General features: G+C 35.3%; 3 protein-coding genes across 4 annotated transcripts in view; 2 read left to right on the top strand and 1 right to left on the bottom strand.

Annotated features, from left to right (window-relative positions):
- Positions 1 to 1,409: 1,409 nt before the first annotated feature.
- LOC101897558 (E3 ubiquitin-protein ligase PPP1R11) lies at positions 1,410 to 3,820 on the top strand. 2 transcript variants are annotated; one of them, XM_005177769.4, is made up of 3 exons: positions 1,410 to 1,661; positions 3,042 to 3,153; positions 3,224 to 3,820. In XM_005177769.4, exons 1-3 carry the CDS (start codon positions 1,578 to 1,580, stop codon positions 3,418 to 3,420), a joined length of 393 nt encoding a protein of 130 aa, XP_005177826.2. In that variant the 5' UTR covers positions 1,410 to 1,577; the 3' UTR covers positions 3,421 to 3,820. The 2 variants fall into 2 exon arrangements, with proteins under 2 accessions (XP_005177826.2, XP_058981136.1); XM_059125153.1 differs by lacking the exon at positions 1,410 to 1,661 and adding an exon at positions 2,793 to 2,825.
- On the bottom strand, positions 3,815 to 10,300 carry LOC101897268 (F-box/WD repeat-containing protein 5). Its single transcript, XM_005177767.4, has 9 exons — positions 9,206 to 10,300; positions 8,981 to 9,138; positions 7,766 to 7,949; positions 7,393 to 7,697; positions 6,872 to 7,333; positions 6,500 to 6,627; positions 6,222 to 6,434; positions 4,452 to 4,602; positions 3,815 to 4,389 (listed from the first exon to the last, which is right to left on the bottom strand). Exons 1-9 carry the CDS (start codon positions 9,489 to 9,491, stop codon positions 4,294 to 4,296), a joined length of 1,983 nt encoding a protein of 660 aa, XP_005177824.2. The 5' UTR covers positions 9,492 to 10,300; the 3' UTR covers positions 3,815 to 4,293.
- Positions 10,301 to 16,590: 6,290 nt separating this feature from the next.
- LOC101897084 (alpha-tocopherol transfer protein) overlaps positions 16,591 to 24,256 on the top strand; it is a 15,476-nt gene continuing 7,810 nt past the window's right edge. The window contains exon 1 of the mRNA XM_005177766.3: positions 16,591 to 16,748. The gene's annotated coding sequence lies outside the window, so the exon portion shown is untranslated. The remainder of the gene's footprint in view (positions 16,749 to 24,256) is intronic.

Below are 24,256 nucleotides of genomic sequence, written 5' to 3'. Positions count from 1 at the left end.
CGTAGAGTAAGGCTGGAAATACATAAAGCGCATATTTGGCTGGCTTAAGTCATCGGCTGGCTTCTTCGTAGACGAACAAAGGAGTTTTAGGTTGACCTAGTTCGATTTTGGCCCTAGACTCCTTTGTTCATTTCCGAAGAAGCCAGCCGATGACTTAAGCCAGCCAAATAAGCGCTTTATGTATTCCCAGCTTAACAAAGAAGTTTTAGGTTAACACAGTTCGGTATTGACCCTAAGCACCTTTGTTCTATTCCGAAGAAACCAGCTGATGGCTTTAGCCAGACAGAAAATTGTTTTACGTATTCTCACCTTAGCAAATCTATTTGTGGTAGAATAATACAGGTAGATCCATCAACACTTGGAAACATTCATATGCCAAATTTTTTAAAATGTTTTTTCAAAAAACGAGTAGATTTTGATATGTTTTCTTATACGTTACCAATCGGAGGTTTTATAATTTTAAAGAATTTGAACAATTTTTCATTTAAAATGTGTCGTTGCGACTACCTGTATTCTTCTACCATAAAACCCATTTGTCAGTTTCATTGCATACGTCGAATAAAATTAACTGGTTTTGAGAGTTTATTTATGATATATACTCAATAAAATCGCTTAATTAAGTAATCGTAAACTAATTTTATGCTATGAAGAAATAAATTTTACAATATAATTAAAAAAATTACTTTAACAATTAACTTCATGCTAGGAACACAATTGGAGCGAACGACGAATTTTTTCGCGGCGTATGTTCGTCGTCAAAAATAAAACACATATGTGTATATGGAAGTGCACACAATCACAGCACCGGCGAAAATTTCGTCGGTCGCCGCGAACTCAATTTGCTTTATTTCTATTTCATACGCCGGCGACCGGCGAACAAAACAGTACAAGGTGGCCATACTTGTACGAATTTTATGTGTTTTAGTAAATAAAGTTACTTTTTACTTTAAAATTTGTTATGGTCACTCTACTATCTGTTACTCGTATAAAAAAAACATAATTAATTTGTTTATTTATTTGTGTACTTGCGCCTGAGTGAAGATGGATATCAGTGAATTTATAATAGAGAAGATGGACATAAGTGAAATTATAATAGAGAACGTAAAGAATTATGTGTTCTTGTATAATTCATTGTAGTCAACAAATGAGCAAAAAGTAAACAACTTCATCAGCTGTTTTATAATTTCGTCGGTATTGTGTTCCATACGACGAATTTTCGCGGCTCATTTTGTCGCCGCGTAGGGCGAAATTCGTCGTTCGCTCCAATTGTGTTCCTAGCATCACTCATTTCTCCAGTGAAAAAACACCTGTTTTGTAAGGAGAAAATGTTGTTCCTAGATCCCTTCACACAGAATTTTTCGCACTTATAAATCCCTTTAAACGGAATTTTTCGATCTTGTAGAACCCTTTTACTAATAATTGTTTTTGCTTTGATTTTCAACTTTATCACGCATTTCGGCATTCTTGACTTTTCCGCAATTATTCTGAACGTTCTGAAAAGTTCTTTATGTTTTAAAAATCCACATTAAAACGTCATATTATAAGCAAATAGCCAGGAACTTAAACAAACTACAACAATGGCAGCTACGGTTGTTCCAACAGACGTGGTGATAGCGCAAACCGAAGTTCTGCCTAGGGAAGAAACAACTACTGATGGCAATGTAAGTTTCGCAGACAACACACAATACAATGAGGAGCAGAACTATATGTCAGTCCCATTTATTTAGAATGAAATTCCTTTTGTCTCTTTGGTCTTAGTTTTCTGCTATGGAAAACACTGAATGTTTGCCTAAGTTCAATAACCGATGACATGAAACGCATTAATTAGGTTTCAGGGCAGGGAAGTAGGTCACCCACCCGAAGTATTCCAAGCTGATTCAGGCAGTACACACATTTGATAAAAAATTTACATATTTGGTACTCCTCACGTACCATTCCACAATTATTTTTCTAGTACTTCGATGCAATGAGTAATCCAGGTGGATAAGTCCCTTAACTTAAGTAGTTGCAAAATGTCATTATGACGAAACAAGCAATCTATTCAACGCGCAGTAAAACAGGCAATTATAATTATTTATTTTAGATAACAAAATATTTAATACCTTAATTGTTTCTTTTGTGGCGAAGATAATTTTAAATGGAAGCTAATTTGTCTTTCGCGATGAGCTGAAGAGCCAGAAGGTAGTTGCAACAAAAAAATGAATTTTTAATTTAAGTAGAATAATTGGAAATTTATATTACAGATCATTGCAAGAAGAAGGAAGGTATTGAAGAAAGCGTTAATATCATTTACATTAGGGACCATTTGGTTTTAGTATTTCAGAATGTCGGAAAAAAGCTTAAGAGTAGCCGTCAATAGTTTATTCTAAATATGATCAACGACTTATTTGTAAAAAGACTGGAAAGTTTTTAAGTAGGCCCCCTTTCGGAGACGGGAAAAAATTGTCATCTAGAACAGAAAATTAGATTATCTTTTAAAAAATACACTCTGATGAGGCTTCCACGAAGCTTAGCAACAAATGTAAAAAAAAATTTTTAAACAAATGTAAAGAAAAAAAACGGACATTTTGGTTTTCCGAAAAATTTCCCCCGAAAAACGTCCAAAACTTCTTTAACAAATGCCAGAAGACATTTTGGAGTTATAAAAGCATGAGATCAGAAAGCAGCAGAAATTATTGAGTCTTTGTCTTATGGATCAGACCATAAGGTTTCACCCTGAAGGAGCCAGAAGACCTTCTATTAAAAATAATGTTATCGTTTCATATCAAGAAACTTACAAACTATTTAAAAGAGAAGAATGTCTTAAAATGCCAGATTTTTTCTTAGTAAGTGAAAATAGTCTTACGAAGACGGTTTCATACTAAAAAATCCCAGAATTACTGATCAAATTGATATCATAAAAGACCCATAAGTTCTCATTTTTCATGAAACACCAGAGGACCAAAAGATCCAGCTTAAGAATAGCACAAAAGTTCCTTGTGGACACAAAGTTGACTTGATACTCTTGTATTTAAATTTATATAAATATTTTTACTTTTTAGTCACCTCCACCTGTTCTACGTTTGCGCCTGAATAAACCAAAACCCAGTAAAAAAGTTGGCTGGCAAGAGGGAACTGTGGACAACGAACATATGGGCAAAAAGAAATCCAAATGTATGTATTCCATTGGACTTTCAAGGTTCTCAAATGCAATATAAAACAATATCATAATTTCATTTTCCAGGTTGTTGTATATACAAAAAGCCCGTTGCCTTTGGTGAAAGCTCTTCGGAAGATGATGAAGATTGTGAAAACTGTTTTGGTCATCCCGAGAAGAAACGACGAAATCGTAAACATCATCATGACGAAAATGGTGATGACAATCACCACCACCATGACAACGAACCCTGCGAGCATCATGATCATGAAACTGGTGATTAAATTTTAGAATTTCTCTAAAAATCTTCTCAATACACACACACACACATAGAGCACATACGAGTATTAGTCTAAGATGTTAAATTAAAAATAGTTATCAACCAATCATACATACAAAAAAGAAACCAGTAAATCATTAGTACGATATGTTTCTTTACATGCCATCCTTTGATCGATCATTGTAGAAAAGAAACACAACAGAGTTCAATTAATTTATATATTTAATAGCCTATATTTATTTGAAATATAAATTTAAAAAAGTAAACATTAAATAATAACAAAAAAAAAATACATAAAAAATAAAATTAACAATTAGAAAAATTAAAAAAATATATGAATATACAGGATATTAAAACAAACAAAATTGAACGTATATTTTGTTATTTGTTGGGGATGATGAACGGTATAAATTAGCTAAATATTAAATTTTTTTTCAATATTAAGAAATATCATTTATTCGACAAGGATTATGTAATTTAGATTACAAAATTTAAAACGATTTGTTAGGTAGGCTTTTTTGGGTAAATGTAAAAATATACTCTGGGAGTCTCTAGACTACGGGGAAGAAAAAGAGTTGTGTATTTATTTGCCATACACAAAGCATCGTAGGATTATATTACGTCGACTTGTAGAGGTATAAAGTTGCCTTAACGGCGTGTTCTATTTATATTGCTTGTTGTTGTTGTTAGTTTTGAAACATGTTTCTATAATCAGCTTATAAATAATAAAAGGGATGCCAGCTTCATCCTATGTTTGTAAAATGGTTTTGCTAAGACTTTTGCTACACTTGTTCCTTATGTTGGTTGGTGGTTACTGCCTTAGCCATAAATAATTAAATGTTAATAAATAAATTATATTGCTTTGCTATAAATGTCTCTAAGTCATATCTCTATTTAACTTCAAATCGAATGCTTCATTATTATCCGTCATATCAATATTGAGTTTTTTGGCCGCAGCCTTTGAACGCCATATCTGTAAATAATTAAAAAAAAAAATTATAAAAATAAGAGAGTTTAAAAAAGGATTTCTCCTACCTTAATTGAAAAGTCATCACTGGTTGTAACCAACATTTGAGAATCTTTTGGATTGAAGGCAACACTGTTGACCACATCGGTGTGCTTGTATTTGACCAATGAGATTCCATAGTAACGATCCCATAAATAGGCATGCATGTCCTCGGCACCACTGTTAAAAGAGAATATGAGTAATTATTTGGAATTTAGAAGCAAATAGTTTTACAAAAGCTCTTGTGCTTGGAGCCAAAATGTATTTCCTAACAGAGAAACATAATGCTTTTAGGAGACTATTAGGACTCCTTGTGAATTTGGCAAGACGATTATCTTATAATGAAAGACCAGATTTTTTTTTTGGGGTCACTAGAAAGGTTAATTTTGAAGGGAAATAAAATGGACCAAAGACAACAGAGGGTTTTTTAAATACTAGGAGGTCTCAAACCGGCTTTCTTTTTGGCACTGAGGCAGAGATCCAGGCCAGACGGTCATCATCATAACATATTTTAAATAAGAATACACGGAAAATAGGAAGACCTTTCATTAAGAAATTAGAAGTTTTTCTTTTAGGAAAACTAAGGTTGGGAATACATAAAGCGCATACATATTTGGCTGGCTTCTACGTAGAGGATCAAAGGAGTTTTCGGCTGACTTAGGTCGGAAATGGACATAGGCTCCTTTGTTCATTTCCGCAGAAGCCAGCCGATGACTTAAGTCAGCCAAATAAGCGCTTTATGTATTCCCACCTTAAAAGACTTATAACAAAATCAGATTTTTGCAAAGAAGGCACTAGTGACTCATTTTATGTGACCGGGACGCTCATTTAAAATGAAGAATCAGGAGGGTTTTTTATATAGAAGACCCCGAGGTCTTGTTTAAGGAAGTTAGTTGGTTTTCTTTTGTAGAAGACTAAATGCACAGGGTGAAATTAAACTGCTGTCATTTCTAAGCCACTCGTCCGAAAACTGTTAAAATTATTCCAGTGGCAGCTCATTATATTGTTTACTAGTGTACGAAAGCATTTTGGTGAGAATTTTCCAGAAAAAAGTTATTCGTCATGGAATTCAAGCGGGATAGTGTGATTTCTTTATATTTGGCTGGAAAACCACAAGTGGCTATCCTTAGAGCATTCCAGCATTTATATGTGAATAAATATCTTGTGTCTCGTACCATCGCTCGTTACGGATTACGTGATAATAGTAGCGTAGCCCGACGTCAAGGAAGTGGACGTAAGAAAACAGCAACATCAGCAGTAATGGTTCGAAAAGTAAAGAACCTACTTGATCGAAACACGCGTCGCTCTGGCCGAAAAATGTCTCGAGAGCTGAACATAACGCCATATTTCATTCGACAAATCTTGAAAAGTGAGCTCGGGGCAAAGCCATTGAAATTCGAAAAAATGCAAGAATTTATCCCGCAAAAGAAAGAAAATTTTAAGAAATTAGAGGGGTTTGTTTTAGAAAGACCAATGGACATATTGCAATCCAAGAACACCCTAAGTCTTGCCTTAGGTGATTAGGTAGCTTACATAAACAGAGAATCAGGAGACATTTTTATGAAAAAGACCAGTAGGCATTTTTAAAGGAAGTGAGTGAGCTTTCCCTTTGTCGAAGAGCAAAAGTTATTTTTAAAAGGAAGGCCAAATTGATGTATCTGAAAAAATGGCCATTGTGATAAGCTGAATTTTAAATATTTTTTATCTGAAAATCATTCGAGATATAGTCGTGAACTTTTCACAACTATTTTTCTGAGATCTTGTATGATTCACAGTCTTGTGTAAAATCTTTTTCTCACCTTGCCACATAATCATCGCATACATCCAAAAATATAAAGAAACATTCATTGCTCGGTGTATAGGCTTTATGGGCTCTCAGCATATTGCCAACACGTTTCAATGTCATGAGATCAATAACATGTATATCAATTTCCTGGGCAATCGGTGGTGGTTCCAAAGGATTTGAGATTACATAATTTTCCGGCCATGGGCGGGTGTTGACATAAAGGTATCTGTAAAAAGAGAAAATGAGAAATTCTATTATGAAACATCATGCTATTAATAAGATGAGACTTACCTGTGATCGGGACTCAATGCCATGCCAATAATATGACCATGCAAATCAATAACTTTGTCAATCTTATCAAAACGATCTGCCACCGAATCGTAGTTATTCCAATCAGGATCGGGTTCACGTACTTGATTCTGGAAGATATAGCAAAAAATTAATAAAATTTAGAACAAAAAATATCTAGGAAAGAAGATAAAATAGCTTTTCCTTTTCTATCAAAAAAAACATCTTTTTGGGGTGGAAAACTCCATCATGCATTTCCGTAGCCAATGCCAGATTTGGAAAGAAGTCATAGAAAGAAGTCATTTTCGTGTTTTGGTGAAATTGGAATGTAAATCCTGTAAACCACGAATTTTCCAATCCCATCTAACAACTAACCTTTTCCTTTTTCGCTGCATATCGCTCCTTTAGCGACGGACCCGGATCCAATTTCTTGGGGAACGTAACATGTCTTATACGTTTGATACCAATTTGATGGGGTGTATAGGTTTTGGAACCCGTTGAAAATATTAAATATTTCGGTATTGAATTTTCCATATCATCAGGTTCTTCTTCTACGACTTTTTCTTCTTCCTCGTCATCGCTGGAATCACTAATGCACCCCTCACCATTGTATAGACGACGGTATTCATCGGCAAAATAAATTGAGATGTCATCCGTTGTATGGGTACGTCGACGTCTCGTCGATGTTGAGGGTAGTGAGTCATCCTCTAGGTCATCATTTTCGATGGTATCAACAGAATGTCGTACCGAAGCTAATTGGGACAGAGGGTTGCCTACGGTGTTTGAGCGTCCCGGATCATTTGATGAAGAACATGGGGCCATATCGACATCATCGGACTGAAATCAAATAAAAAGTTTAACAAAGAAATGTTTGAAAAAGTTTGTTTTTTACTTACATCCTCTTCTTTGCTTGCTGCCGTATGCTCGGCCAAGGGATCATTTGTTTCATCCAACCAGGGACAACGGGCCATCATTATGGCCCTTACCGAACTGGCATTTTGATTGTATAGCTTATATAATTGATTCATAACTGGCACATGCTCCGAATCCACCTCCTGATTGGCTTTATTTAACCACAACACCGAAGTGCTAATCAAATGGGCCAACCAATGAAGATCGCCGGATATTAAATATTGATCACTGAACCATGTTCCAAAGATGTCATAGGGACGATTGCGTACACGGCAACGCATGTGGGAACCTGTTGGAGGGAGAGGGAAAAAAATTAATGAAACAAGAAGCCCATTTTCTACGGCTGTGGCTATTTACCATTTTCGCCAACTGTAAAGACCGCAATTTCCCCGGAAGTACTGTGTGGTGCCCCAAAGTGTACGCCGGACACCAAAAGCAGTGTGTCACTTTGATTGAACTGTGAGTACTGGGTATATTTCCAATTGAAGTGTTTCATATTGTGAAAATAGCGTTCGGTGCAGGGGTGAGTTGAATTCCAAATCTAAAAATAAAAACAAACATAAATTATGGAAATTGTCAGGGTCATAATTTCGGACTTTTGGGAAATTTTTTGTGGATTGGAGAGTTTGTCAAGGTTAAAATCAGGGACATATCGAGGGTTTTTAAAGAGGTTTCAGGATTTTTTTGGGATTTTATTTTTTGCATAATAGTCATTGGTATATCTGTTGAATTTTCCTAAAATTTTGGTCCGCCCGAGTTTTTATATTCATAAATTTGTCTCCTGCGGACTCAATACGCGGTAACAAAGTATTAATACCTTATTAATGGAATGGTTTAAAATCAATTTTTTTTATCAAATCCGCAAATTATCACACCCATGTGCACGTATTTGCTTTTTGTTTTAAAACAAAGAAGTATATATGACAAAAATTATTAAAAATTCAAAAAGACAGGGTTTTTGGGGAATCAGATTGAGATTCAAAGAGAAATGTATTACATCATTTTTGGCAATCCTTCTATTCATTAAAGAGATTCAAAGTCGACTGAGATATGGGATAAGGTGGATGTTGGCCACTCAGTGAAGCTATCGGCATGCCATTTAGTTCGCCAAATTGGGCAATGCCATTACCTCAAGGATTGTCTAAAGGGCCCAATACGTTTTGGACGACAAGTAACTTCCCTTTTCTTTCTAAACGCATCTGATATAGAACTTGTAATCTGGGTGTGTTTACAGACCATTGCAAATTGGGGCCATGGCATACTAAAGGCACCCTTCAAGACATGGATTTTTGACGGCTCTGTGAAGATGGACAAGAAATTAAATCTATGAGACATTTTGCTAAGTTCTGCCTCTTAGACATATACTTCTACTACTTCTCTTTATCGGAATCACTTCACATTCTCTGTCTTGTATGGGTTTGTTTACAGCGATATGAGCAGAATCTTCCCATTTTAGTGCACCCGGTAAATATTTCCTAAACCCATCTTCTTTCCAAAAATATTTTTGACTCTTTCGCCTTTTCTCTTATGTAAAACCTTCTTCCCACTCCCGAGTTCCCACATATCACTTACAATAACATAACCATCCTTGGAACAGGTAGCAAACATTTCACCATTATGCGAAAAGCTAACATGCAGAACCTGATGTGTGTGACCATATAAACGTTCCGACTGAACGAAAGGAATACGTGATGTAAGGCGGGCATATTCATCTTTCCATGAGGCAGCACCTGTTTGGAAAAAAAACAAACAATTGTTACAAAATTCTAATACTAAGGAAAAATCGTAGCGGGTTACCAGGTTTCAATGGTATTGAAGGATCGGTGCGAAAATGTTCTTGAAACTTGTGTTTCCACAAGATATTGTCATTGGCCACCTCATACCAACGACGACACGTTGCCGAGGCATTTAATATATCTTGGGGTTCCAGCCTACGCAGAATATTTATGAGCACCGGCTCGGGGATGGACCACCACAATGTGGCCGCACTTTCGTCGTCTATGGTTTCATTGTCAGGGGAGAACTTTTGCTTTTTGGCTTTGTTGTCATCATCTGTCATCGCCATTTCCTGCGTGCATTCCATGTCGATGACTTGTTAAGTTGTTATTTGGGCTGTGTTTTTTGTTTGTTTCTGGGACTTGTTTTAGGTGGCCTTTCTTTTAGATAATTATTGATGGTTTTGTTTTAAATTTTTTTACGCCTAGTTTCTAAAAAATTGTTTGTATTTTATGTAAAATGTCCCGAACATAACTCTGTTAAATGTTTGCTCCCCACGAAAAATATGTAAAAAATTTCACTTTTGTTTGACACCACAAACCCGTATATTATGCTTGCTGTTTGCTTTAATTGGCTAACAACCCACCGACCGACTAAAGTAAACGATGAAGGCCACCACAAGCAAGCGACGACAACGAAAGACACCACAACATCAGCAGCAGTAGCTAATAGTCGACACACACAGCACAACAAGACAGGCAAAATCAAACTGATATTTTTTTTTGGTAAAACAAAGTGTGGCCATTAAAGCCAACAGTCATCAACGACAGTCCCCAACATCAGCTGTTTCTCGGTGTCTGCGGGGAAGCTGGGGGAACTGCAAAAAACAACGTAATATTTTATTTGATAATCATTAGCTATTTGTTGCGTCTTCTTTTGTTCGTTGTTGTTCTTCTTCTTCTTCTTCGTTTTCTTGTTGTTGTCGTTTCAAAAATAAACTTTCACTAATTTCTTTCTATGGGATGCTCTTGCTCCTCATAATTATTCCATAAATTTTCATGTCATTGGCCACCAACAAATGTTAGTTAACTAATTCTTATTGGAATCTAATTATGCATCCGCGTTACACAAAACAAACACGCTATGCAATCGATAGGTCAGCTCCTCCTGCTCGTCTCTCCTAGGGAATTGAAATAAATTCCATTCTTCTTATTTTTTCACTTGCCATATTCACCAAAATATTTACGAATATTGGGAAGAAACAAAAGAGATAAATAGAAAAGAGAATAAATAGAAACAACCTGCAAGTATGAGTAAGAAATTCGATTTTTTATTTATCGATAAATCGATGTCATGCCATGTCCCTATTGGAATTTCTAACAAAGTATTTGAGGAAATTGCCAATTAATCATTTGATCCATTGCATGGTAGAAGAATATAGGTAGACGCATCGGCACAGCTGCTGGGACAATGAACTGTCAAACCAATTTTGAAATTGAAAATTTTGAATGAAAAATTATATAAATTTGTAAAAATTGTTGGAAAGCACGAATTATAATAACCTCCGAATGACGTCGTATAAGAAAACTTATTAAAATCTACTTATATTTTAAAAAACATTTAAATTTTTTTGACATATCAATGCTCCCAAGCGTTGATGCATCTACCTGTATTCTTCTGCCATGATCCATTGGAGAAGAATACATGTAGATGCATCAACACTTGGGAACAGTGATATGTCAAATTTTTTTTAAATGTTAAAGAGACAAATCGGGGATGTTATGATATGCATTTTCAACAATTGTAACAAATATCAATAATCTCAATTTCAATAATTTTTCATTCAAAATTTTAATTCCATAATTGGTTTGTCGATGCGACTACCTGTATTCTTCTACCATGATTTGATCTGTTCCAGAATCTGTAAGAATCTTCCATTTAGGATTAGAGCTAAAGTAAACTACATAGCTGAATCATGGCCCAATTATATGGTCTTCCTCCTTGGGAATTAATCTAAAACAGATGTTATTTTATCAGATGAAATGTTAAAATTCATGGTTAAGGCGAAAATAAAAGTTTTCGAATATATTTGTTGTCAAATTTTTGACAACTGAATTGAAAAATGTACATATTTATAACAGCGCTGCTGCTAGAGTCTATCAAAAACAAGTTGAAGAAGGATTTTTTTGTTTTTGTCAATTTGTTTCCCATAACAGTAAAAAAAAACGTTTGTTTAGGATGCAGTGAATTCAAATTTATTTGACAGATCGTTTGGTAATCAGCTGAGCTGGAAGGGTGACATAAAAAAACTGCAACAAAGTCAAACGTCATAATTTTTACATTTTTTTTTTAATTTTATCGAATGAGAGTAAAAAAGGTCGCAAATAGCATCACATTTTAGAATAAGTTTAGATTTCTTCGAATTGATCAACTTTGGACCAAACCGTCACACGCTGCGCGAATGTTGCTCGGCGGTACTTTGGCGAAGAGAAGCGCCGAAGCGTTTGCTTGAGGTGATCGACAGTTTGGTATTTTTTAGTGCCAACCTTGCTTTCCAAGATCCTCCAGACACAATCGTCCAACGGTTTGGTAATCGGAGATTTTGATAGCGAGGACCTGATGGAATGTCCAAGGTCTGCGGCCAAAATGTTTGCGTGGCCAATAATACATCCTCCAGAATATTTTCGCGATAATATTCGGCATTTATTTTGATGCCACGGCCGATTAATGTGAGCGAAGAGCAACCGATCGGCTGTTATGGCGGCCCACACCATCACCATGGCTGGCGCTTGAGTTCTGATGGCCAACCGAATGTGCGCATTTTCAGCTGACCTCTTTGGCAAGTAAACAGGATCATTTTGTTTGTTTACGAACTGTTACTTCTCTTTAGCTCTTTTGAGTCTATTTTCTTTCTGTTGCGGTGAAAGTTCTGGCACTTTTTGGAATTTCAATGGCATTACCCCGAGCTCATTTTTCAATAGCTGTCAAATGGAATATTGCGATATTTCAGCTCAAGACCCATTTTTCGGGCACTACGATGCGGGTTTCGATCAAGTCGCTTCTTTACTTTTCGAACTATTTCTGCTAATGTTGCTGTTTTCTTCCGTTCACTTTCTTGGCGTTGGGCTACGCTACGGTAACGAGCGATGGTACGAGACACAAAAGATTTACTCACATTTAAATGCTGGAGTGCTCTAACGATAGCCACTTGTGGTTTTCCAGCATCACGAAGAACTTTTTTTCTAGAAAGTTCTCACCAAAATGCTTGTGGTACACTTGTAAGCAATATAATGAGCTGTCACTGGAATAATTTAAACAGCTGTCGGACCAGTGGCTTAGAAATGACAGCTGTCTGAAGTTGGTTGCAGCTTATAATCTCGGTGTAGATTTTACACCGAATTTGAAATAAATCCGGTCATGAGAAGATCCACAAAATTGGCAAAAGTTGGGCACACTTAGAAAAAAATTGCAATCAGCTGGTAGCTCTACCTTACCTTTTTATTGTACCATGCATAGAACGAATTCATTAGGTTTCCTACGAGACAAGAACTCTTTGTCATCAGTCAATAAAATGCCACAATGATCTTTTGTCCATAAAACACTTTTTAGACCTTGTACTCTTTGCTTGATTTTAGTATGGCTTGACGAGCCCTCAAAAAACGGAACGTGTGGTTAATGAACTTTTTCTTGTTGCATTTATTTAATGTTTTCTTGAAGATAGACACAAAACATATCCCTGACCTTGGACAACAACAGGTATGTGAGTGGAAAAAGCCAATGGAAATAAACGAAGACCGGTTAATGGAGAACAAAACAAGCCAGGCTGAATGAAAAACGCAAAATTAATTGCAAGTGCCTATAAAGAGTAGGAGAATCCGCATCATCGGAAACAGTGGATTGAAATGTATAAAAAAAAATTAATTTTTTTCCTAATGTTTGTATTGGGGAATGATCAGACATCGATCCAAATGAGGACCCAATAAAATAGTTTTCCGCAATGTCAAATTGGACAACATAATCCTCTAATATTTTTACAAGCTAAACTAAAGGTTAAGTCATTGGCTGGCTTCATCATAGAGGAACAACGGAGTTTTAGGTTGACTTAGTTCGATTTTGGCCCAAGTCCAGCCAAGAAAGAGTTTTATGTATTTTCACCTTAATTTATCTTTAACTTTTCACTTAATACCAGAAGTGAAAACACCTCCGATAATCGTAAATATTTTTAATAATAATAATTATTATTGGAATTTAATTATTTGCATAGTTGGTGTCAGTATGCATGTCATTTACATTTATGCATAATCGCCCAAGACTGGTTCTCTGTCGCGGGAAACTAGTTTTCAACTGTAAATCATCTTTCAAACTAGCCGTGATCTTAAAAAAACGTTTCCTTGCTTCTGTAGTCAATAGAGTTCTGAGGCGCTTGGAATCATTAATGAAACCCAACTCAGAGACCGGTTAATTAAAGACGGTCGCCGTAAAGGGTATAGCATGACATGAGGGAGTCTAGCAAAAAAAAATAAAAACAAAAGTTGCATTCTTTGTTGTTTTACTATGGCTTGACATGAGTCATTAAGTCAAAGTGCGTTCGGTGTTGCAAAAAACATGTTATACTGGACAGAGATGGGAAGTTAACTCATATAGAAAAATAAATTGATGTTTTTAGAACTATTTTGTTAATGTATTTAAGAAATTTATATAGCAAAAATAAGAAGTTAAAGTCATTTCAAATAAACACTTCCATCTCTGAATTATCTGTAATTTACCTTGTCAAATTTTACTGCATAGAAAATAGGTTTCCATCTCTGATTTATTTGGATTTATAAATATACATTTTGACAATGAAGATGAGAATACATAAAACGCTTTTTGATTGGCTTAAGTCGACTGGCTTCTTTCTAGACGAGCAAATGTTTTTAGGTTAACTTAGTTCGATTTTGGCCCTACGCTCCTTTTTTGATTTCCGAAGAAGCCAGCCGATGACTTAAGCCAGTCAAAAAAACGTCTTATATATTCTCACCTTAAGATGTTGCCAAATAAATAATTTTGACAAAATTTTATATATTTGTGCTCTGTTCCAGAACTGCAAGAATGTCAACCTTTTTTGCTACGATAACCGATTTTCCTTGATGTTATCGAATAAAATTTGCAAAACTAGTAGATTCTCGCAGTTTCTTGAAAAGAGCAGTGATTGTATGACTTTAACTTTTTAATTCTACCATACACATGTGATACTAATAGTACGTTCACATGTTGCCAGATCTACAAAACCTAGTGAATTTAAATTTTCAATTCCATTGCTTATACAAGATGAGATGAAAATACTGCAACCAACTTCAGACTGCTGTCATTTCTAAACTACTCGTCCGACATCTGTTAAAATTATTCCAGTGACAGCTCATTATATTGTTTACAAGCGGCGTACAAAAGCATTTTGGTGAGAATTTTCCAGAACAAAAATTAATCGTGATGGAATTCAAGCGCGATCGTGTGATTTCTTTATATTTGGCTGGAAAACCACAAATGGCTATCGTTAGAGCACTCCAGCATTTAAATGTGAGTTAATCTTTTGTGTCTCGTATCATCGCTCGTTACTGTGATACTGGTAACGTAGCCCGACGTCAAGGAAGTGAACGGCAGAAAACAGCACGGCAACATTAACAGAAATGGTTCGAGAAGTAAAGAAGCGACTTGATCGAAACCCACGTCGCAGTGGCCGAAAAATCGCTCGTGAGCTGAACATATCGCAATATTTCATTCGGCAAATATTGAAAAATGGGCTCGGGGTAAAGCCATTGAAATTCCAAAAAGTGCAAGAACTTACACCGCAACTGAAAGAAAATAGACTCAAAAGAGCTTAAGAGTTGCTTCGCTTGGCCGAAAGTGGTGAACTGCCGAATTTGGTTTTCTCCGTCTCCGATGAGAAAACATTCGTTGTCCAGCAGTTTGCAAACAAACAAAATGGTCGTGTTTACTTGCCAAAGAGGTCAGCTGAAAATGTGCACCTTCGGTTGGTCACCAGAACTCAAGCACCGGCCATGGTGATGGTGTGGGCCGCCATAACAACCGATGGTCGCTCTCCGCTCATATTAATCAGAATAAATGCCGAATATTATGGCGAAAATATTCTGGAGGGTGTATTAAAGCCTTGGGCATGCAAACATTTTGGCCGCAGACCTTGGACATTCCAACAGGACTCAGCACCATCGCACTCATCACGCGCCACCCAAGAATGGTTACAAAATGGAAATGAAGCGATTTCCAGCGCACAATGGCCACCAAAATCTCCGGATACCAATCCGTTGGACCGTATTGTGTCTGGAATATTTTGGAAAGCAAGGTTGGCACTAAAAAATATTAAAGTGTCGATGACCTCAAGCAAGCGCTACGCCGGGAATGAACCAAAATACCGCACAGCAACATTCTGGCAGCGTGTGACGGTTTCATTGGCAGTTTGAAGGCCATAATTCGTGTCAAAGGTGACCAATTCGAACAGATCTAAGCTTATACTAAAATTTGATTCTATTTCTGACATTTTTTGCTTTCATTCAATAAAATTTAAAAAAAAGATGTAAAAATTATGGCGTTCGACTTGAATGCAGCTTTTTTATTATGAATATTTCGAGGAGTTACGGTGACTGGCTTAAGGGTGGAAATACATAAGGCGCATATTTGGCTGGCTTCTTCGTTAATGAACAAAGGAGTATTAGGTTGACTTAGTTCGATTTTGGCCCTAGACTCCTTTGTTCATTTCCGAAGAAGCCAGCCGATGACTAAAGCCAGCCGGATAAGCGCTTTATGTATTCCCAGCTTAAGTCATCGGCTTGCTTCTTCAGAAAAGAACAAAGGAGCGTAAGGCCAAAATCGACCTAAGTCAACCTAAAACTCCTTTATTCCACTATGAAAAAGCCAGCTGTTGACTTAAGCCACTTAAAAAAGCTTTTTATGTATTTTCAACTTTACAAACGGAATAAATGAGCTAATATACCCACCGTAGAATGATGGAGGGTATAAAAATTGAAATAAAAATTTACCTCAAAACCCGAGGAAATATGAAATGAAAAACATATCCATTTGACATATCTTTATAACAGTTTTCATTCCACACTTTCACTTTCCCGATCATCGTTTTTTATCTTTTATCAATTCCACCTTCCCATTCCTGGTCCAAATGAAATTGTTCTAAACAATGTACCGTATTTAGACTTTCGATGACGTTTGCCCCCAAAAGACCCAGCTGCTGTTGCTGCTGTTCGTCGACTCACAGCATCTTGGAAATGCAGTAAGCAGACAGGCATTGTTGTCGGCTCGTTTACTTGGGCCTTTCGCACACAGACTCTCTCTCCTTTGTTCTGATGAGAATGCAATCAATGATCGTTTGTCGTCTTATCAGTTGTTCTATACTCTCGCTGCCCCTATTCTGGCTGCCGGGCAAAGCTTGGCTTTCGAATATAATTCGAATGCTGGAAAATTGCAATCAGTTTGCTTGTAGCTTTGTTTAAGTTAAGTTCTAGTGTTTGGTCAATATTTGCACACAATTTAACAAGTTGATAAAAAAATAAAGTTTGTTTTTGTTTTTAAATAAATAAAAAAACTTATCAATTGCTGTCAAAATATAATTAAGGTATTTATTATTATGTACGATTTACAATTTTGAGTTGCAAATAAAAATGGAGATTTAAAAACGATTAAAATAAATAATATATATAAAACTAAAATGTTTGAAAAGGTTATACGGAATTCGTTCTCCATAAGGTTTTCAAATACGAAAATTTTGCTTTGAATTAAGGTGTGAGTACATAAGAATGCCAAATTATCAGGAAAAACAATGGCAGGATTAGAGTGCGGCTCTGGAATCTCTTTATGATATGTCACAAAATATGCCATGCGAAGACTTCAAGTTGCCTACGTGCTCTCACCTTTAGTCACATTTACGTTATGTTAGAGTATGTTTAGATTTACGAAATCTACTCGATCTTAAATGTCAATTCCATAGTGTATACGGCAAATAATATCCACAGGATTTACGCGACGTGTATATATAGGGTGAGATAAAAAAAACTGCAACAAAGTCAAACGCCATAATTTTTACATTTTTTTTAAATTTTATTGAATGAAAGCAAAAAATGTCGGAAATGACATGGTACAATGATATCAAGGTAGGGCAGAACTACCATATGATTTTAATTTTTTTTATTTTCTTGGCTTAATATGTCATCTTTATTTGTTTATGTATGTGTTTTCTTTTCAATAACAAAAAAATTGTTCAGAAAACATTCAAATTCGGGTGTTTTCAAAATGTTTATTTCAACGTATGCATCGACAAAATCTAGAGTTTTTGTAGCGAAACAATCCTTTAGAGATATATAGTACATGATTTTGAAAAGAAGTGTTGACCTTTCATTCAATTATCGCGGTTTTCAATTATTTATTCAAAATCAATGCAACAAGTTGTTTGATTTTATATTGTTTTGATACTAATTCTGACATTACAAGCCAAACAGGTAGACCTCTATACTTGCAATTTTTTCAAAGTTGACCTACCTTCTCTTCATTGTACCATGGGAAATGACAGCAAATTATAGAAAAAGTTTAGATTTGTTCGAATTGGTCAAATTTGGCACGAATTATGGCCTTCAAACGGCCAATGAAACCGTCACACGCTGCCCGAATGTTGCTCTGCGGTATTTTGGCACATTCCCGGCGAAGCGCTTGTTTAAGGTGATCGACATATTGGTATTTTTTAGTGACAACCTTGCTTTCCAAAATACTCCTGACACAATAGTCCAACGGATTGGTATCCGAAGATTTAGGGGGTCATTGTGCCCTGGAAATGAAGCGAGGAACCTTATTTTGTTACAATTCTTGGGTGGCGCGTACTGAGTGCCATGGTGCTGAGTCCTGTTGGAATGTCCAAGGTCCGCGGTCAAAATGTTTGCGGGCCCAAGGCTTTAATACACCATCCAGAATATTTTTGTGAAAATATTCGGCATTTATTCTGATGCTACGGTCGATTAATACCAGCGGAGAGCGATCATCGACTGTTATGGCGGACCACACCATCACCATGGCCGGCGCTTGAGTTCTGGTGGCCAACCGAAGGTGCCCATTTTCAGCTGACTTCTTTGGCAAGTAAACACGATCATTTTGTTTGTTTAAAAACTGCTGGACAACGAAGGTTTTCTCATCGGAGAGCGGAGAAAACCAAATTTGGCCTTTCGACCTTTCGGCCAAGCGAAGCAACTCTTTAGCTCTTTTGAGTCTATTTTCTATCTGTGGCGGTGTAAGTTCTTGCACTTTGTGGAATTTCAATGACTTTACCCCGAGCTCATATTTCAATATTTGCCGAATGGAATGTTGCGATATGTTCAGCTCACGAGCCATTTTTCGGCCACTGTGACGCGGGTTTCGATAAAGTCGCTTCTTTACTTTTCGAACCATTTCGGCTGATGTTGCTGTTTTCTTCCGTCCACTTCCTCGATGACGGGCTAAGCTACCAGTATCACGGTAACAAGCGATGGTACGAGACACAAAATATTTATTCACATTTAAATGCTGGAGTGCTCTAACGATAACCACTTGTGTTTTCCAGCCTAATATAAAGAAATCACACTATCACGCTTGAATTCCATCACGAATAACTTGTTTTTTTTTTCTGGAAAATTCTCACCAAAATGCTTTTGTGGGCTTGTAAACAGTATAATGAGCTGTCACTGGAATAATTTTAACAGCTGTCGGACGAGTGGCTAAGAAATGACAGCGGTCTGAAGTTGATTGCAGTTTTTTTCATCTTACGCTGTATATACCTCAAATAAATTTCCATAACGAAGGCTTACCCGGAAAAAAGCTCTATCGCAAGCACGCTTTTACATTCTTGCAGTTCTGGAACAGTCCTATAATAAATCCTGTGAATTTCATCTGTCAATTCCAGACGAAGTTCAAAAAAGACTTTAAAGCGTGTTTAATAAATCTCATGGTAGAAGAATACAAATAGTCGCATTGACACAGCTCCTGGGACAATGAACTGTCAAACCAATTTTAAAAATTAAAATTTTTTAATGAAAAGTTATTCAAATTTGTGAAAATTGTTGAAAAATTCATATCATAAGAACCTCCGATTGACGTCGTATTTTAACTGTCATTTCCATTGCGTAGACGTCAAATAAAACAGACTGGATTTCATATTTGACGCATACGCAATGGAATTGACAGATAAAGTCCACTCGATTTAGTAAGTGTAAACATACTTTTATATAGAGATCTCATACATGGTAGAAGAATACAGGTAGATGCATCAACGCTTGGGAACATCGATATGTCACAAAACTTTAATTTTTCTCAAAAATAAATAGATTTTTATAGGCTTTCTTATACAACGTCAATCTGAGGTTGTCATGATATGTATTTTTCAAGAATTTGTACAAATTTGAATAATTTTTCATTCAACATTTTCAATTACAAAATTGGTTTAACAGTTCATTGTCCCAGCAGCTGTGTCGACGCGTCTACCTATATTCTTCCACCATAAAACATATCATGGTAAAAGAATACAGGTAGTCGAATCGACTACAAAATTGTCAAACCAATTTTGGAATTGAAATTGTTGAATGAAAAATTATTTAATGCATCTACCTGTATTCTTTTACCATGATATGTTTAAAGGCTTATATTACGTTCACACTGTATTGAGAATATCAAATGAATCTTATGCTCTGTTCCAGTACCTACAAGAATCAACTAGTTTTGCATTTTTTTCGATACAATAAAGGTTTCGATATCGTAGTAAAGGCTTTTACATTCTTGCAGATCTGGATCAGACCATTAATAAATTCCCCTTTCTAAAAGAGAGTATGGCTAGCTACTATTTTTTCTTAGTCATTATTCTTTCTATTTACCGGCAATATTTAAAAAAATTCTAAATTTGGAAAGAAACTTTTATGTTTACATCGTAAAGGGGGTTTGAATTTGTGCTTTATTAAAATTTTTGACGGATATGACGTAAGGTGTGAATTTAATGCCAATACACTCATCTCCCCCCGCAAGAAGTTAAGGTGAAAGTACATAAAACGCTCTTTTGACGGGCAAAGAAGCGTAGGGCCAATATCGAACTAAGTCAACCTAAGACTTCATTGTTCCTCTACGAAAAAGCCAGCCGATGACTCAAGCTTTGGCTTCTGGATGGCAAAAAACTCGTTATTACCCATTTACTTCCTTCATTCCAGAATTACAAAGTCTGGATTTAATGGCCGCCTGCCTGTTTTTAGACATCAATTAAAATATTTAATATTATTTTTGGACACACAGCTGCGCCCTTTTGTAAGTGAGACTACTGACCTAAAGAATAAATATATTGAAAATTTAAAAACAAAATAATAAAATTTTGAATGAACAATGGATAATCGTTGTTGTCATTTATTATTTAAGGTGTGAATTTTATTTATTATATATAATATATATGGTTGAGAATATTGTAAAACTCTCGCGTAAATATGTAAATAACAATAAAAACAAATTTTGTTATTGTTTAGCTTGAGTTCGGCATATTTTGTTTACCATTTTGTTTGTTTTGTTATTGTTTTTAATTTTGGGAAACATATTTGTCTTACATATATGGATTATAAATACAGTTAATAAAATTTTAATTTGAACGCGATCAAATGTGGTCTTTACTTAATTCAGAAATATGATGTCAACATGTTTTTTTTAATGGCAAGTTCGGAACATTTTGGGCGCTGATTAATTTACATACAAACTTTGACATTTGATAAGAAGAAAACGCAAAGCGTGTCTGTTTGTTCGTCAATTGTGATCTAGTGACCCAATTTTAAAAATAATGTAGAGTTTTGAGATAATTCTAATATTTTTACTTAGCTTATATTGGTTAAATTTTATATGTATTTAAAAGCAATAAGCGTTTATTGTGTATAAAATAGCCCATAAATCATGCAAGATTGGATGCGGCAAATGTCATCCAACATTAATAGCATTTTCAAAGGTAAATGCCAAATAAATTCCATTGGAATTGAGAGTCGATTTCATTTGACATTGACAGTTGAAATAAACGGGTAGAATAATACAGGTAGTCGCATTGACACAGCTGCTGGGAGAATGAACTGTCAAACCAATTTTGTAATTAATATAATCATAACAACCGCCGATTGGCGTCGTATAAGAAAACTTATAAAAATCAATTTTTTTTGAAAAAATTTTGACGTATACACAATGGAATTGCCAATTGAAATCCGCTCGATTTATTTAGTGTAAACGTAATATTAAGTAGGTTATAAGGCATGGTAGAATAATACAGGTAGACGCATCAAAACAGCTGTTGAAATTGAAAATGTTGAATGAAAAATTATTTAAATTTGTACAAATTCTTGAAAAATGCATATCATAACAACCGCCGATTGGCGGCGTATAAGAAAACTTTTAAAAATCAATTTATTTTTGAAAAATTTTGACGTATAAACAATGGAATTGACAATTGAAATCCGCTCGATTTATTTAGTGTAAACGTAATATGAGGTAGGCTATAAGGCATGATGGAAGAATATAGGAAGACGCATCGACACAGCTGCTGGGACAATGAACTGCTAAACCAATTTTGAAATTGCAATTTTTGACTGAAAAATTATTCAAATTTGTAGAGATTGTTGAAATACGCTTATTATAATAACCTCCACTTGACGTCGTATAAAAAACATATAAAAATCATTATTTGAAATCTTTATTTGAAAAAAAATTTGACATATTAATTTTCGCAAGTGTTGATACATCTATTGTTCTGTTTCAGAACTGCAATAATGTAAATCTTTTCACTACGATAACCGATTTTCTCTTTATTAAAAAATCTATCGAAGAGAATCGCAAAATTCTGGAACAAAGCATACCTGTATCTTTCTACCATACTATAAAGCAACATATAGTCGATTCCACAACCTGCCAGACTGTGAAGGTTTTACAATTGCTCTGCTCCAGTACCGGCAAGAATATACTAGTTTTGCAATTTTCTTCGATATCATAAAGGGTTAAATTGGTTATCGTAGTAAAAACTTTCACCTTCTAGCAGTTCTAAAACAGACCATATGATAACCGATTTTTCCTCTGTTAACAAAAATTACAAAACTGGTTGATTCTAGCCGCCTCTGGAACCGAGCAATAGTATGTAATAATGTTTTCATACTATTGAAGTTAATCCACAAGATTTATGATCTCTTACTACGATAACCGATTTTCCATAAATGATATCGAAAAAAAATTGCAAAACTAGTAAATTCTTGCAGGTTCTGGAACAGAGCATTAATGTATCAGGTGGGTTAACCTTGCATGTTTAGATACACCCTTAAGCTGGGAATACATAAAGCGCTTATGTGGCTGGCTTCTTCGGAAATGAACAAAGGAGTCTAGGGCCAAAATCGAACTAGGTCAACCTAAAACTCCTTTGTTCATTTACGACTAAGCCAGTCGATGACTTAAGCCAGCCAAATATGCGCTTTATGTGTTTCCAGCCTTAGGAGTATGATACAATAAGGAGGTAGAACAGCTTCGTAAAACTACAGAAATACAGCCCTGAGGCTATGCCCGCTTCCTGTCAAACTTGCATGCAAGAAGTTGTTTTAATTTATTCAATATTTTTTCTCATTTTTTTAAAATCAGCTAAACAGCGGGGAAAATTAGTGAAATGCCTGGATTTTCTTTCAAAAATATGATCTAAACAGTTCTATCTTTCAATTTCATAGCATACCTGGCGAATAGCTTCAATGTGCGTCTCGCAATTTAGGCGTCTTCCAATCCTGGATTTTGAAAATGTTCTGTTTTTATTTTTCATAACAATAAATACATACACAAAATTGGCAGAGGCCGGGCACACTTAGAAAAAAATTGTAATCAGCTGGTAGCTCTACCTTAGCTTTTTATTGTACCATGCTTAGGAGTATATAAATGCCGATCAGCTGAGTTTTGTTTACGTATACATACACAACCAAAAGAGAATTCAAAAAATATCCAAAAATTATTTGGCGAAAAAGCTAATATCGAGACAATTAATGTTGAAAAAAATATAAATTTAATTAAATAGGGGACTTTCTGCAAGGAAAATAATACATCTTCCAATGTATTTTCCATGGTAGAATTAAAAAGGTAAAGTCATGCAACCATGTGCTTAAATTTTTTTCAAAATTTATATTTATAAATCCATTGTATTCACAAAAATCAGAGATGTGAACCTGTTTTTTATTCAGGGAAATTTGACAAGGTTAAGTACAGAAAGGGCAGAGATGGATAGTCTTATTTGAAGTGACTTTACCTCCTTAATTTTACATTGGATTTAAAATAAATCCCGTTCTGAGAAGTCTTATTTGTGTATCGTAAATCGGATTGAGTATATCCACATTAAACAAATAAATCCTGATAACGAGAGTTAATCGGTATAAAAATGTGTGTGAAATTACCCTATTACGCATCCAGACAATCACCCCAGTATGTATGTGGTATTAAAATACAACTCTGATTCAAAAAAAAAATGTCTTTTTTATATGCTAGGTATTTCAAATTGTTTATTTACTAGTTTAAGAATTTAAAACAAAGCTGGATCACCGCGGCACTATCATTTTGGATTTGGGAGTCAAGAGTATGCTACACTGCATTGCTATGTCCCCATGAACATCCTAATGCCATGTTCTCATCAGCACTTAAACTGTGGAAAACGCGGCATTTTGTCTCTTCCCATGAACATTTTAATGCCATGTTCTTATTGGATAGTTCAAATGTCATCGTTCGCTCTCAAAATGATGTACATGAGTTTTATTTCTCATTCATGTTGTCAATTTCTTTGATATAATTTTCAAGCAAACAATGAACAAATCAGAAAACTGTGTGTGGGGAATTAAGCAAAACAACGAATATGGATCAAAACAGGTACCATGTGAACATATTTAAAGAGAGTCTACAATAGCGTTATTCATAACAAAGAGTCTATATTCGCTCTTCTCCCTCTTCCTTTAGTTTTATTTTTAATTATTAATGACATCTAGATGTGAAAAATGCAACTTGTTTAATAAACGAAGATATTATTTCTAAAAATGTAATTAATAAATGTCCGAATTTTATACTTCTGTGGTTGTTTAATATCTG

This window comes from Musca domestica, unplaced genomic scaffold, assembly GCF_030504385.1.
Source record: "Musca domestica strain aabys unplaced genomic scaffold, Musca_domestica.polishedcontigs.V.1.1 32, whole genome shotgun sequence".
NCBI lineage: Eukaryota > Metazoa > Arthropoda > Insecta > Diptera > Muscidae > Musca > Musca domestica.
The sequence above is the reverse complement of the archived record's forward strand: the minus strand, read 5'-3'. Positions and strand labels throughout refer to the sequence as shown.